The sequence below is a fragment of the Ochotona curzoniae genome, unplaced genomic scaffold (genome assembly GCF_017591425.1).
Source record: "Ochotona curzoniae isolate NIBS_2020 unplaced genomic scaffold, NIBS_Ocur_1.0 contig_4792, whole genome shotgun sequence".
In the NCBI taxonomy this organism is placed as follows: Eukaryota; Metazoa; Chordata; class Mammalia; order Lagomorpha; family Ochotonidae; genus Ochotona; species Ochotona curzoniae.
Window position 1 is genome coordinate 12,492,475 of NW_024466389.1, and position 14,592 is coordinate 12,507,066.

Consider the following 14,592-nt stretch of genomic DNA (forward strand, 5'->3'; position numbering starts at 1 on the left):
GTTGCCAATGGCACGAATGTGTACCCGTAAAACCAACATGGACAGGCTTGCCCCTGAGCAGCCAGCAGCAGCAGATCCCTTGCCCAATTCATGTTCCCATCACCCAGGACTGGGGCCCTGAAGTGGAAGGCATCAAGACACTGGCCTTGCTCGCCATCGTGCATTTTAATTTTTCCACATTGGCTTTTAAAACTGGTAACCTGGGCCCGGCATGGTGGCCAAGGGGCTAAGGTCATCGCCTTGAACGCACTGGGATCCCATGTGGGCTCCAGTTCTAATCCCGGCAGCCCTGCCTCCCATCCAGCTCCCTGCTTGTGGCCTAGGAAAGCAGCTGAGGATGGTCCAAAGCCTTGGGATCCTGCACCCATGTGGGAGATCTGGGGTAAGTTCCTGGCTCCTGGCTTCAGATCAGTGCAGCACCAGCCACTGTGGTCACTTGGGGAGTGAATCACTGGACGGAAGATCTCCTCCTCTCTGTATATCTGATTTTGCAATAAAAATAAATAAATCTTCTTTTAAAAGAACCTTCTGATATTAAAACCTTCTGATATTAAAACCTTCTGTGATTATTCTGAGCAGACATCTGGTGCAGCAGTTGAGCTGGCCTGTGGGAAACCCTGCACCCTGGCAGGCAGCAGGTGATGGCCGAGTGACTCCCTGCCACCCAAGAAGCAGACCCAGATCGAGTTCTGGGCTCCTGGTCTAGGCCTGGCCCAGCTCTGCTGTGGCAGGTATTTGGGGAGTGAATCAGCCAACGATCTTTCTGTCTTACAAATGACTCATTTTTTAAAGCTTTACTTATTATTGGAAAGGCAGATCAGATTTACAGAGAGGAGAGACAGAAAGATCTTCCACCTACTGGTTCACTTCCCAAGTAGCCACAACAGCTGCAGCCAAGTTGATCCGAAACCAGAAGCTTTTTCTGGGTCTCCACATGGGTGCAAGATCCCAAGGATTTGGGCCATCCTCAATGGCTTTCTTGGCCACAAGCAGGGAGCTGGAAGGGAAGAGAGCAGCCAAGACACAAACTGGTGCCCATTTGGGATCCTGGTGCGTGCAGAGTGAGGACTTAGTCATTGAGCCATTGTGCTGGGACCCAAATAATTCTGGATGAGTAAGTATTCAGAGGACCTCTGGCCTCTGCCTCCACCAGGCTTGGCTGGTGCTAAGTGTGGCTGCTGTGCGCTTGTAACAGGTGTCTCCTGTGCAACTTGCGTTTTCCATCTCCCAGGCTTGACATGGTCAGCTGTCTACGATGAGACCTTGGCAGCCTTGAACAAGTGACAGAACCTTCCCTTGGAAGTGACTCCTGCAGAGTCTAGTGGTCCCTGGCTTGTGACAGCGGAACCCCGCCGAGCCTCAGTGCTCTCATTTAAATAGGGATGACAGCATCATCGTGTGGAAGCAGACAGCCGAGCATCTGAGGGCATCCAAAAGGCTCATGGAAAACTGAAGTAAAAAGCAAATTGATTTTGGTGCAAAAGTTTTGAAATCCGTGCATTTTTAAAAAATAATAAATGCTTCTACCAACTTTTTAAGACCCTTAGTATGCTTTAACAGTTCAGAAACTTTCTGCACCACAATACCCTACCCAGGATTAAAGTGACAGCACAGCCCTAAGCTTGGGATGCCTCAGGAGTCGTCATGGTCAGAGTCCCATCCCAGACTCAGCAGTTCTGGCCCCAACAGCCCCTGTGCAGAGGAAGCTTCTGAGCTGGAAAGCGGGAACTTAATGGTATCCACCGTCCCAAACAGCGACCAGGCAGGCACCTGGACCAGAACTGTGCAGTGCTCGAGGGTCTCCCGCAGCGGGCTCTGAGCTCTGCTGGCCAGAACACAGCCACCCACCTTTCTCTCATCTCCTGGATCAGATCCTTGCCCATCTGGGCCACTCACCCTGAATCGTAAGATGGACCTTCCCAGAAGCCAAGGACAGAAAAAAGGGTTGCCACTTGGCAGGTGTGCTGGTCACTACCATCAGCCCCCTAACACTTTATGGGAACCCCCACTGGACAAGATGCAGCTCCTCCCGGCTCACTTGCTGAGCCCCCAGCCCTCCCACCTTCGGGGAGGGGGTAAGACAAGGACCTTGCAGGTGGCTCCTCAGGGGCCAAGCAGGAAAGTGGGAGATTGCAAACAGCCTGCAGCTGAAGCTTGGAGTCACCGCCTGGGAGCTCTGTGCCCTGCGCCCTGTGAACGTCCCCCAGGGGCCCGTAAGCACAGCTTGCAGGAGAGAACAAGCTACTCCAACGTCCACAGGAGAACACGGTGCCACAGCACACTGCCTTCCTCCCGGGGTTCCGCAAGACTCGGCAGGTGGCACTCAGGCAGATGCTGTGGGCAAGCCCAGGTGGCCCCGCAGGTGTTCTCCCATGGCAGCAGTTACCCCAGCCTCACTGGGCTGCACACAAGGGGTCCCACAACCATCTCGCAGCCAGGACCAGGAAACAGTGGTTTTCAGTCTGTCATGGCCGGTGCGCCAGTCTCATTTCAGGGAAGCCTCAGCTTAGCCCACTGAACCCGTTAGCAAAGCAAGAAGCTGACACTCGGCTATAAGGTGTTTAATTTGTGCTGTTCACACTGGACACTGCACAGTACCAGTGTCACCCTGAGGGTGCCCCTGCTCCCCACAGAGAGGACCAGGACATGAAGGCAGGGAAGGCAAGCAGAAAACAACTGTGTGTGTCCCATGCCCACAGGGAGGCGACGAAGGTCCCCCAGCCACTTCTTGTGTTCCTGGGCTTGGCCGGGCAGCTGTGGGGTGAGGAGAATGTGGGGTAGACAGTGTGATGCACCCACAGAATGACAACTAGGCCTCAGATCAGGGCAGGGGAGCAGCGCTGAAAAGTGTGCTGTTTGGGGTGCTAGCAACTTCTTGCAAACAAAACTACAAAAGCGAAGAGTTTGCGCGGAGGGGCATCCTGCTTCCTGTGGGTGCCTTGACACTCCTCTGCAGCACGCAAACTAGAGCTGTGCTGGCCGGCCGCTCCACTTCAGGCTGGCACTGTGCCCTGGGGCAGCCGCCCTGCGGTAGCGGAGTCGGGCCTCTCTTCCTTCTGCCAACGGGGTCTCCCCCTGAGGCAGGCAGAGGCAGACACACGGGGTTCACCATCTGCTGTCCTGTCTGCACAAAGGCTCCTGTGCAGGAGGCAAACAGGGGAGAAGAGACAGACGGTAGGGTGTCGCCAGCAGGACACTCGGGAAGCAGGCCCTTCCGGAGGGCAGAGCCACACAGACCACAGCCCGCCTCTGTCTTTCCAGAGGTCACTCCGTGAGGAGCTCCGACACTCACAGCCCACCTCACCCCGGACTCAGCCCTGCAGGCGTACAGCAAGCAACAACCACACACCCCGGAGAAGGGCTGAAGCCGCCAAGCCACTGGCTGTGGCATTCAGGCGATTCTATCACGCACACTTGCTGGGGCCCAAGAAGGTGCCCCCTCCCCATGGCAGCCCCTGCACAGGGCTTTCCTCCTCATGCCCTGCTGGGCAGGGACCCCTCCCGGGTGGGCAAGGCAGCCTAGCTGTTGTACAGCGGGACCACCCGGGTGACATCCCTCCGGCAGATGGGGCAGCGCTTGGGCTCCGGCAAGGCCAGGTAGCACTCGCTGCACGAGCACACATGCCCGCACTCCAGGAAGACACAGGACCTGACGTTGGTCAGACATACGACACAGGTGGAGCCCAGGCCCTCCCTGTCCTCCGACTGGGCCTCGCTCAGCATCCGGGACACCTGCTCCCGTAACTCCTTCTGCATCTGCTGCAGGCGCAGGCGCTCCTGCCACTGCAAGTACTGCTTCCGCAGGAGGAAGAAAAGCATGGCGCACGTGGCAAAGCCGAAGACCAGCACCAGAACCTTCCAGAATCTGACGCTCGACTCCTGCCTCTGGAGCAGGCTGTCGAAGTCCTGGCTGCTGAGGTAGTACTGCATGCCCTGTTTGGGGGGCTGCAGGCGGACGGCGTCGTTGTCCAGGACCAGCTCGCCCACGCCCGTGAGCGTGGCTCCCACCTTGAGCACCTCCTCCGTCTCCTGGATGCCTTTGGGGCGCTCGCCGCTGATGTAGTGGCCAATGACGTCCGTGAAGGACTGCACCGAGGGGTGGAACCTCTCGTACACTGTCTCCAAGCCCAGGTCCACCGAGTCCAGGGGCTTCAGCACACGCACAGCCACATCCACGCCATCCTCGTGGGGCACCAGGTCAAAGGGCACCGTGTTGGTCCTCTGGTGGATGATCTTGGAACAGTCATTCCTACGTGGGGAAGAGATCTGATGACTGAATTATGGCGAGCAGGCAGGGGAAAGAGGACCCGACACCCAGGAGGACAGGATAAAGTCCATGGGAACCAGATGAGTGCAACAGAAATCTCTGCCACTCAACATCTCTTTCTTTCCAGAATTTGTTTTTGTGTGAGAGCAAGCAAGCCCCACTCCCTTCTGCTGGCTTAGTCCCCTTGTGCCTACAAGGTCTGTGGCTGAAGCCAGGAGCAGGAAACTCAGTCTGGCTCCCCCACGGGGGTGGCATGCGCCCCATCCTTCGAGCCACCACCACCGGCGAGGCCCCACTCTGAGACCTCAGGCAGGAGCAGTGGGCAGCAAGCACCCTCCCAGACAGTCTAACCGTTCATTTCCCTTGGCCACTGAAAGAACACGTCAAGTCCAAGGCCGCCAGGGCTAGCTGGGGAAATGTACTCCAAGAACGGCTCCAATCACCTGAGCGAAGCCTGAAGTACTGATCCGGAAGTCAGCGGCCCTCAGACTCTGGTGTGTGGGAGCCGGGAGATCCAGGTCCCCTATCCCGGAACCCGAAGTAGGACTAGAATGGAGCCCGGAATCTGACAAGCCAGCAGGCCGTCTGGGTGACCGAGGTGAGCTCCCCAGAACACGCAGAGCATCGTGAACGTGCGCACAGGTCTTCGGCATGTCTCAGGAGAAGCTGGAGCCAAAGCAGCAGGGGCCGAACGGCAGGCTGCCGACAGGGGTCAAAGGACACCTACCACAGGTGCGTTGTTCGATTCCACACCATCTTGTGCTCCTGCAGGGTCAGCCGCTGAATCACCCCCTTGCAGTTCTCCACAAACTGGCTGTTCAGGGTTTCTTTAACAGATCGCACAGCTCCTAAGGGAAAACGTTATTTCTTTCCTTTAAACATGTTTTTAAACAATCTATTTCATTTTATCTGAAAGGCAGAGAGAGAAATGTCATTTACTGGTTCACTCCCCAAACATCCAGAACAGCCAGCACTAGCCCTGGCCAGAGCCAGGAGCCCAGAACTGAGTCCCAGCTCTCTGCGGCACCTGCTGGCTCCTAGGGCATATGGGGACAGCAAAGTGGACTGGAGGCAGAACAGCAGGGACTCCTGGCAGGCACTCCAGTATGGGGTGTGACAGCCTGACTGCCATTCCAGTGCCCACTTGTCTTTGAAAAACTGGAAGGGGCGGGGGGGGTAGAAAAGAGAGAAATACATGTATGTATATATACACACACACACACACATACAAAGAGAGCGAGAGCAAACCCACGCCCAAGAGCGCCGGAAGCACTTCCTGGGCCGGTGCACTCCCCTCCCGCCTGCTGAGGCAGTAGGGGTCAAGCTCAGGCCAGGTCCCCCCCCCCGCCATGAGCTGGGGCCATGTGCAGTGCCAGCCAGAATCAGGAGCCAGAGCTGGGTGTCCCTACCAGCAGCTCAGGCACTAGGCCGACAGCCCTCTCCTTACTGTGTCTCTGAAGGATTGGCCGGCCTCTCCTTTAGGATAACAGGAGAGCACGTTTCGAGTTTTGAGTTCCTTTAACTTATCCAAGCGATGACACTTTACTCACTGTAAGTGGGTGTAGGAGCACCTGCTAAGCGCCCCCCACACTTACGCCACTCCTGTCTTCCAACAATGCTGTGAGGCGGCAGAGTTCCAGAAAGGTCTGGTAACCTTCCCAAGAGCACACAGCGATAACCCAGGTTTTTCTGACCCCCACACACATCCCAGACCAGGCACTTAACGTTAGCCAAGGCGGTCTCTATCAACCTTGGGAGAGGGAAGCTGTTTTCCACTTATCAATAAAGACTCATACCTTCAATAACTGCGTAAGGCACACATTTTCCTGGAGCTTCTGAAAGAATACTCTTTAAATCTTTACCCAGGTGGATTTTTTTAGCTCCCTAAAACGCAAAAAAAAAAAAAAAAAAAGTCATCCTTTGCATTCTGATATATTCAACTGAAAGGCAAAATGAATAAATAAATACTTATTTTTTTCTATATTTATCATATTTGAAAGGAAGAGTGACAGAGAAAGAGGGTGAGGCAGAAAGATCTTCCCAGATGGTCGCAATGGGTGAGGCCAAAGCAAGCCTGGGAGCCCAGTCAGGCCTCCCACGGAGGGCCAAGGCCCCAGCACGGGGGTCGTTTTGTGCTGGGTTTTTCATGTACAGAGAATAAGGACCCTGGAGATGGAGGCTGTGACCTCACTGCAGTGCTGGGGGCTCTCTTACACAGAGGTACAAACGACCTCCTGCCCTCCAGCGTGGACAACGGAGCCACACGTGCTCCAGTTACCCCAAACTTATCCTCAAAACATAAGGTACTTGGTAATATGCACGCCGCAGACTCCACATCATTAAATCTGAGCTGTGGCGCCAGGGAGGCTTAGGTAAGCGGCAAGTAGCTAAACCAAGGCAGCCATCGTGGTACAGTCGCTTAAGACATCCTTAGCATGCAAGCATCCCATACTGGAGCCCCGGTTCAAGCTCAAGCTACTCCGTTTCCAGTCCATGCTGGGAGGCAGCAGACGGCAGCCAAGTGCCTGGAACCCCGTGGCAGACCAGGCTCCTGATTTTGCACACAGCTGAGGGGTGAACCAGATTTCAAATCGCCCACTCTTCTGTCCTGCTCTGCCGTTCAAGTGAATTAAACTAAAACAAAAAAAACCACCAGGCACCTGAGCCCGTGATGTGAGCCTCCGCCCATGCGGGCATCCCCATTGGCATCTCGGGTACTATGCTGAATTCCCGTCCTTCACTAAATCTAGGGAATGTCAGGCAAGGGGCCCCTAAAGAGGGAGACAGCCACTGGGCACATGTTTATTTCACTCTGAATTTATCTTTACTTTTTTTTTTTTTTAAGATTTATCCATCTTTATTTAAAAGGCAAATTTACAGAGAGAAGGGAAGATAAGGTGGAATCTTCCATCTGCTGTTTCACTCCCCAAATGGCCGCAAAAGCCGGAGCTGGGCCAATCCAAAGCCAGGAGTCAGGAGCTTCCTCCAGTGTCCCACACAGGTGCAGGAGCCCCAGCACTTAGGCCATCTTCAGCTGCTTTCCCAAGTGCATTAGCAAGGAGCCAGACCAGAAGTAGAGCAGCTGAGACACGAACCAGCGCCTGTATGGGATGCTGGCACCGTGGCATCAGTCCCAATCACTGAAAACTTAAGCCATGGCTACACGGTGAATGACAGGGAAAAGGCCAATAGAAAAACAAAAACAACAGCGGCAACAGTTAACACAATTTATTCATCTACTATTGCCCGGCACCCTCCGTTGGCATTAACCCGTCTCCTTCATAACGGTGCTAGACACACAGCAAGCACCTGACACATACGCAATGACAAATGACGGACTCAGCATCCCATGTGGCAGCACCATGCTGAGCACTTTAAACACAGGCACTCCTTCCCGCCCGCCACCCACTTACACAGTGCACCTAACACAGAAGCCGCACAGCTCCCCTCCGTCCCTGCTACGGGGAGGGAGGGAGAGCGCGGGCAGAGAGCTGGAGTTGGATGAGGAGCTCTGGGCGACTCAGATGGGAGTCTCAGCTTTGCCAGCTGAAAAGGGCGGCAGACACGGGCTCCTGGAACTTCCACACAGGTCACCTGCACGCGGATCCTGGAGGCTGGCACACCGCTGAGACACAGCCCCACCACTGGCAGTTTTAATAACCTCACCAGGAAAACGAACCCTCCCCCACTCCACCAAGCTCAGGGGTCTGCACTCTGCAAAGCTTTTAAGTCACCAAGGGACAGGACCTGGAGGCTTCTCTCTTCAATGACAAGAAGGCAGGAAGTCCAGTGTGGGCCACACTCAGAGCCCAGGCTGACTTGATTATTAGTGAACAGGCGGGCAGCTGGTCTCACAGGGGGCCACGTTGCAGGGCGCCTCCAAGCGCCTTCTACCTGGGTTCGTTCCAGACTCCAAAGCTCCCTTCTCAGCAAGTGGTTCCCAAGCCCTTACTGAAAGCAAGCCGATGGTAATGAACTTGGTCAGGGCTGGGAGCCCATCTTTTCTCCAAGTGTCAAATCAAGCCCTAGCGGTCACACAGAGTTGTTCTAACTGACATAAATCCAAAAACATCTCTCAGTAACCTACCACTTGTCAGGCACTCAGAACCCATGGCGGGGAGGGGGAGATAAAATTCCATCTCCAAATTAAGAGGCTCATCTATCTCTATGCGAATCAGATATTCACAATCCGGCAATGAGGCCAATCAGAAAAAAAAATAATAATCCCAATTTTAGAATCAAACAATCTAAGGTTAAAGTTCTAAACTGGGGCCCGGCGCGATAGCGTAATGGTTAAAGTCCTCGCCTTGCACACACCGGAATCCCATGTGGGCACCAGTTCTAGTCCCCGTGGCCCCACTTCCCATCCAGCTCCCTATTTGTGGCCTGGGAAAGCAGTTGAGGATGGTCCAAGCCCTTGGGACCTGCACCCGCGTGGGAGACCTGGAGAAGCTCCTGGCTCCTGGCTTCGGACTGGCTCAGCTCCTGCCATTGCGGCCGCTTGGTGAGTCAACCATCGGATGGAAGATCTTCCTTTCTGTGTCTCCTCCTCTCTGTATATCTGCCTTTCCCATAAAAATAAATAAATATTTAAAAATAAATAAAGTTCTAAACTGACTATAAAAAACTTTCTTCTGAACCACAACTCTGCTTCACAATTTCAGGGGGCGCTGTCATGTTGTTTGGGGGCTGGGGCGGTGGTGTGCTCAGTCGATCATGCTGCCGCCTGCAACATCCGCATTCCGCACAGGAGTGCAGTCTGAATGCCGCTGCTTTGCAAGTCCCGACTCACGTGCCTGTGAAGACGGCCTGAGTGTTCGGGACCTGGCCACTCACATGGGAGACCCAGCTAGACCTCCTCCTGACTCTGGCTGCGTTGAGGCTCAGCCCTGCCTGCTGTGGCCATCTGAAGTGACCTGGAAGATCTCCCTGTCGCTCCGCCTCTCAAATAAATACATCTTTTTCTCAGAAGTTCAATAAGAGGGACCGCTGTGATGGCAGAGCGCACAAATTCTCCTCCTGTGGCGCCAGCATTCCATAGAGGCGCTGGTTCACGTCCTGGCTGATCCACTTCTCACCCAGCTCCCTGCTTGTGGCCTGTGAAAGCAGTGGAGGGTGGTCCCATGTGGGACACCTGGAGGAAGTTCCTGGCTCCTGGATTCAGAGCAGCTCAGCTTTGGCCACTGAGGCCATTTGTGGAGTGAACCAGCAGACGGAAGACCTCTGTCATTTTCTCTCTATAAAATCTGCCTTTTTTAAAATTTATTTTATTTTTATTACAAAGTCAGATATACAGAGAGGAGGAGGAGGAGAGAAGATCTTCTGTCCGATGATTCACTCCCCAAGTGACCACAACGGCCGGTGCTGTGCTGATCCGAAGCCAGGAGCCAGGAACTTCATCCAGGTCTCCCACATAGGTGCAGGATCCCAAGGCTTTGTGCCGTCCTTGACTGGTTTCCCAGGCCATAGGCATGGAGCTGGATGGGAAGTGGAGCTGCCGGGATTAGAACCAGCACCCATATGGGATCCCGGTGCAATCAAGGCGAGGACTTTAGGTGCTAGGCCACGCCGCTGGGCCCAAAATCTGCCTTTCAAATAAAACCAAATAATTCTTTTTAAGTTTGTAAAGAAAAAAGTTAAATCAATATGGAAATGTGTTATGCAAACATGTCTGTTCAAAAAGCATTATTTTCAGGTTAAGTGTGGTGAAAATAAGTAAATAAATAAGTGCTCTGGTGCTGCGGGTTAAACTGCACCTACTACAAGGCCAGAGGGGGCTGGCTAGCCCCAGTTCTGAGCTCCCAGGCGGTAAGGCTTGGAGCTGGGTGGATTGGATTGCCCCGGACGTGGCTCAGGTCTGGAGGGTAACCTGACCCATCTGCCTACCCTGTGCTCAGAGGCACGTGGGTCAGTTAACCCCGGAGGTCCGGATTGGGTCTGGAAGAGGCCAGCCAGACAGTGGGCTCTGAGCTCCCAGGTGGCAGGACCCGGGCCAGCAACAAGATCTTGAGGGGGGAACACATGGACCTTTAAGGTTCAGACCAACACAGCAGTCCTAGAGGGACAGCAGTGCTGGGGTAGTTAGTAATGACCAATGCCTAATACCACTCACTGGGACATGCTAAAGCTCAGGCTGGGGGCCTACCTGGCAGGGTTAGATCACAGTACTTGCCAATGAGAGTAGAAACAGGGGGCAGGTAATGCTAGACTGGGCCATGGCACTAATCAGCACACAAGACAACTGGGCCTGGGGGCAAATTCTGTGCGGGGATGTGGGGGCCCACCCCTGTGATCTGCAATTTCAGCTGGTTTTCTTGGAGCTGAGGGTGGTGACAGGCTGAGCTAGGTATGACCATGGACCCACCAACATTCATGGGTACTAGGGTTGGGTACAGGCTGGGCTGGTTCAAGCTACAGCACCTGCAGACATACCCAAGACTATGGTGTGGGGCAGGCTGGATCACAACCTTCACTGCTCATATATAAGTCAGGATGGAGGAGTAGTCTGTGACTGGTAAAGGCCTAGCACCCACTGACATGGGTAAGATTTGGATCTGGGAGTGGGTCTGGTGGGGGAACTAAGGCAACTCCCCGATAGGCCATTGATCCTGCTTGTGAGCATAAGATTCAGGCTTGGGTGTTGGTTAGACTGGGCATGAGAGCTCCAACTGTCCACACACGTGTGGGCTGGCTTTGGAAGGGGGTGGATCAGGCAGGGCCTTAGCTCACTGGCAAGTGCACAAGCCAGCCTAGAATATAGGGCACGCTGGGCTAGGCTATCACACCTACAGGTTTGCACAAGTCAGTGATGGGAGCAGATGGACAGGGCCAGGCTGCAGCACTTACCAGCGAGAGCTGGGACTGAGGGTGGGCCAGGTCAGGCCAGGCTGCAGCATCCAATGGCAAAGGTCAGGATAAGAGGGCAGCCTGTGCAGAGCTGAGTCAGAGCAACCACTGGCATGCACAAGATCTGGGGCTGGGAACAGGCCTCGTTGGGGACCCTAGGGAATGCCCCAGCTGTGATTCCCACTGCTGAGCAGGAAAGCCACAATGGGGGTGGTGTGGGCTGGACATGGCTGCAGCGTCCCTCGGCATGGGCGTGGACAGACTCTGAGGCATACCAGACTAGGCTAGACTCCAGCATCCACTGGTGCTCATGAGAGCCACAGTGAGTGTAGGATGGGCTGGGCTAGGTTTTGGTTTGCACTGGGCCATGTGAGAGCTATGTCAGGGCATGGACTGGGAGTGGGCCTGTTGGGCAATCCTACTGTTTCTGCCAGGACAGGAGGTGAACTAAGTCAGCCCGGGCCAAGGACACACCAGTGTACATGAGATCTACCACTGACTGACAGGAGATCCAATAAAGGAGCTTGGGGAACTCCTCTGTCAGGGTGCAGTCCTGAGCACAAGAACCAAGGCAAGGAGCAGCTCAGACAAGACCAGGTTACAGTACCTGCCGGCGTACATATGGCTCAGGTATGGGGGCGGGCCAGTTCATAACACCCACTGGCAGATCTGAGAACCAGGATGGGGTGCAGGACAGGCCGGGTCTAGCTGCATCACCAGCCAGTACATGTGAAGACCAGGACTGAGGGCTGACTATGCTGGGTTTGGTGGCAGCACCTGCCAGCACAAGCTGGAATAACAAACTGGACCAGGCCAGGCTACAGTACCCGCTAGCAAATGCCAAGGTGGCACGGGCTACAAGAGACTGGGCCGCAGCACCCATCAGCACACACAAGACCAAGCATGGGGGGTTAAACCTTGTAGGGGAGTAGTAGGGACTCCAACGCTGGACCACCACTCATGCTGGTGAGCATGAGAACTGGAACTGAGGGCAAACCAGGCTGAGCAGGGCCACAACACCTGTTGGCCTACATGTGAACCATGTTAGGGGGAGAGCCAGGCTGGGGTAGCCAATTGTATCCACTGGTACAGGCATGAGTCAGAATAAAGCCAGGTGGGTTGGGCTTTGCTGCAGTATCAGCTGGCAAGTGCTGGGACTGGGGGCAAATCCTGTCAAGCTAGACCACAAAGCCACCTGGAGCGTGCGCGATCGGGGATGGGGAGTGGGTCCAGTGGAGGGGTTGTGGGCTCCTCTCTGATGGTCTGAAATTCCCACTGGTGAGCATGAGAACCAGGACTGGGGGTGGGCCTGGCTGGACAGGCGGTGGCACCCGCTGACAGGAGTGTGTGCTGGAGGGTCAAATCAATTGGGTTGATTCAGGCTTCAATGCCCAATGATGTATACCAGATCTCAATGGGATGTGGGGCAGACTGGACCAGTCCACTGCACATGCTGGCAGGCACAGAAACCAGAGCTGGGGGGCCAGTCCAGTAAGGGTTATCAGAGGTCGCCCTGACTGGGCTGCAGCTCCCCCTGTGGTACCTGAGAGCCAAGCGTGTGTTGGGCAGGGCTGGGCTGGCTGCAGCACCCATTGGTTTACTGAGGATGGAGAGCAGAACAAACTGTTCAACTATCCCAGTGAAACTTGACAGCAAACTGCTGGGCCAATGGACACTCAGAGGCAGACTGTGACGGCCAATCAACCTCGGAAGGATTTCCTCATCCTCCGAGCAGTGATATCAACAGCATCTCAGAACTATCAAAACCACGTGAACAGAAGAACCCTCAGAAAATGCTCCACAAAGGGGAACTTGAGATGACACCGGGTGGCAGTTCCCCAAACCCTGGGGTGATATGGCGGTTGGGAAGCTGGGCGTGGTGTCTCCTCTTGTATAACTCTCTCCCCATAGACGGGAAGAGGAAATTGTATAAACAAGGGTCTCACCCACTGCTCCCTGACCCTTCCCACCCTGATCAACTATGTAAACATCATCACTAATAAAATTTTTAAAAAACTGCACCTACGATCCCAGGGTCCCATCTGAGCGCGGGTTCAAGTCCCAGGTGTTTCACTTCTGAAACAGCTCCCTGCTTTAACGTGTTTGGGGAAGCAAGCGATGATGGCCCAGGCTCTCCCCTCACCCCGCCCCATAACCCCTTCAAATAGCAAAAGAAAAGAACTGTAATGAAAAAAGCACCTGTCGCGGCTGGGTGTCTCGCAGTGGCCGCCCGCACCGCCACGCTCCTCTCCTTCAGCCCTCCACGCCCCCTCCCTGCCCGGAGCCCCGCACCATGGGTTCCCCTCGTGCCCGGCGCACAGCGGGAGCGGCACACAGCAGCAGCAAAGCGACGGTCAGCACGCCCCTGGCTCCCACGGGCTGGACACCGTGGGGGGTGGGGGTGGGGACGGTGGTCACCTCCAGCTCTTCCGGCCGAGGCCAAGGCGGTCCCGGCACTGACCTTGAGCTCCCGGGAGACCTGAGCCTTCTGTCGGTACACTGAGTACAGGAAGGCGGTGACGACGGAGCTGGTACCCAGCAGGATGAACTGGCCCAGCGAGGGCCTTCCTCCGCTGTCCATGACCTCGCCGCGCCGCCCGCCCTCCACCTGGGACGCCACTCCTGGGTCGGCCCTTCCCGGAACCCACCCACGCCCCAAGTCTGTCGCCAGGCGATGACGCAACACGCCGGAAACGGACGTGGCGTTGCCAGGGCTACCGGCGGCCTCGGGGCGGCTGAAGAGATGCGGTGCTTCGCGGCTGCGTGGTCGCTCGAAGAACGTTCTGATCTTCCCGCGGCGTCCGGCCTGTGACTGACTTCGCCGAACCCTCTGCTGTCTGGGATTCTGGGGTTGTGTGAGCAAAGAGCAGTGTGGGTTAAACACCTAGGATGCGCTGCCTTTCCACCCCGAAAGGGCGCGCAGGTCTCCCCTGCATCTGCCTAAAAACCCTTGATTGTTAACATACTGACTAGAGCTGTACTCACCAGGGGCCTGTCGGGATCTGTTGCAGAAAACCGGCTCCAAGGACTGCCTGGGATCCTCCGCACGAGGCAGAGGTGCAGACCACCGATGGAGAACGGGGGTTCAGGGCCTTGAGCTCCAAGTTGATTGGCTAGGGGCCGGCCACGTGGCGCAGCATCCCAGGTGGACAGCTGTTGCAGCCCCCGCTGCCCCACTTCAGCTCCAGCTCAGGCACCTGGGGAAACAACAGAGGAGGGTCTTCGCTCTCATGTAGGAGACCTGGAAGAAGCTTCTGGCTCCTGGTTTAGAACAGGCACAGCTCACCACTGCGGTTTGGAGAGTGAACCAGCAGATGGAAGCTCGCTCTGTTTCAAATAAAGAGGGGTAGGATGGGGGGGGGGGCTTCAGACATAGGTGATCCTTCTTGGCAAATGTAGGCACTGCGTCTCCTCTGTAATAATCAGATGTTCAAAACAACCTGCAAATATAAACTCGCTGAGTAATTCACAAAGGATGC

General features: G+C 55.3%; 1 protein-coding gene across 1 annotated transcript; it reads right to left on the reverse strand.

Annotated features, from left to right (window-relative positions):
• Window positions 1-2,546: 2,546 nt before the first annotated feature.
• Window positions 2,547-13,743, reverse strand: MUL1 (mitochondrial E3 ubiquitin protein ligase 1). The gene is made up of 4 exons (XM_040988021.1): window positions 13,575-13,743; window positions 6,064-6,151; window positions 4,995-5,115; window positions 2,547-4,249 (listed from the first exon to the last, which is right to left on the reverse strand). Exons 1-4 carry the CDS (start codon window positions 13,692-13,694, stop codon window positions 3,520-3,522), a joined length of 1,059 nt encoding a protein of 352 aa, XP_040843955.1. The 5' UTR covers window positions 13,695-13,743; the 3' UTR covers window positions 2,547-3,519.
• Between the last annotated feature and the right edge of the window lie 849 nt (window positions 13,744-14,592).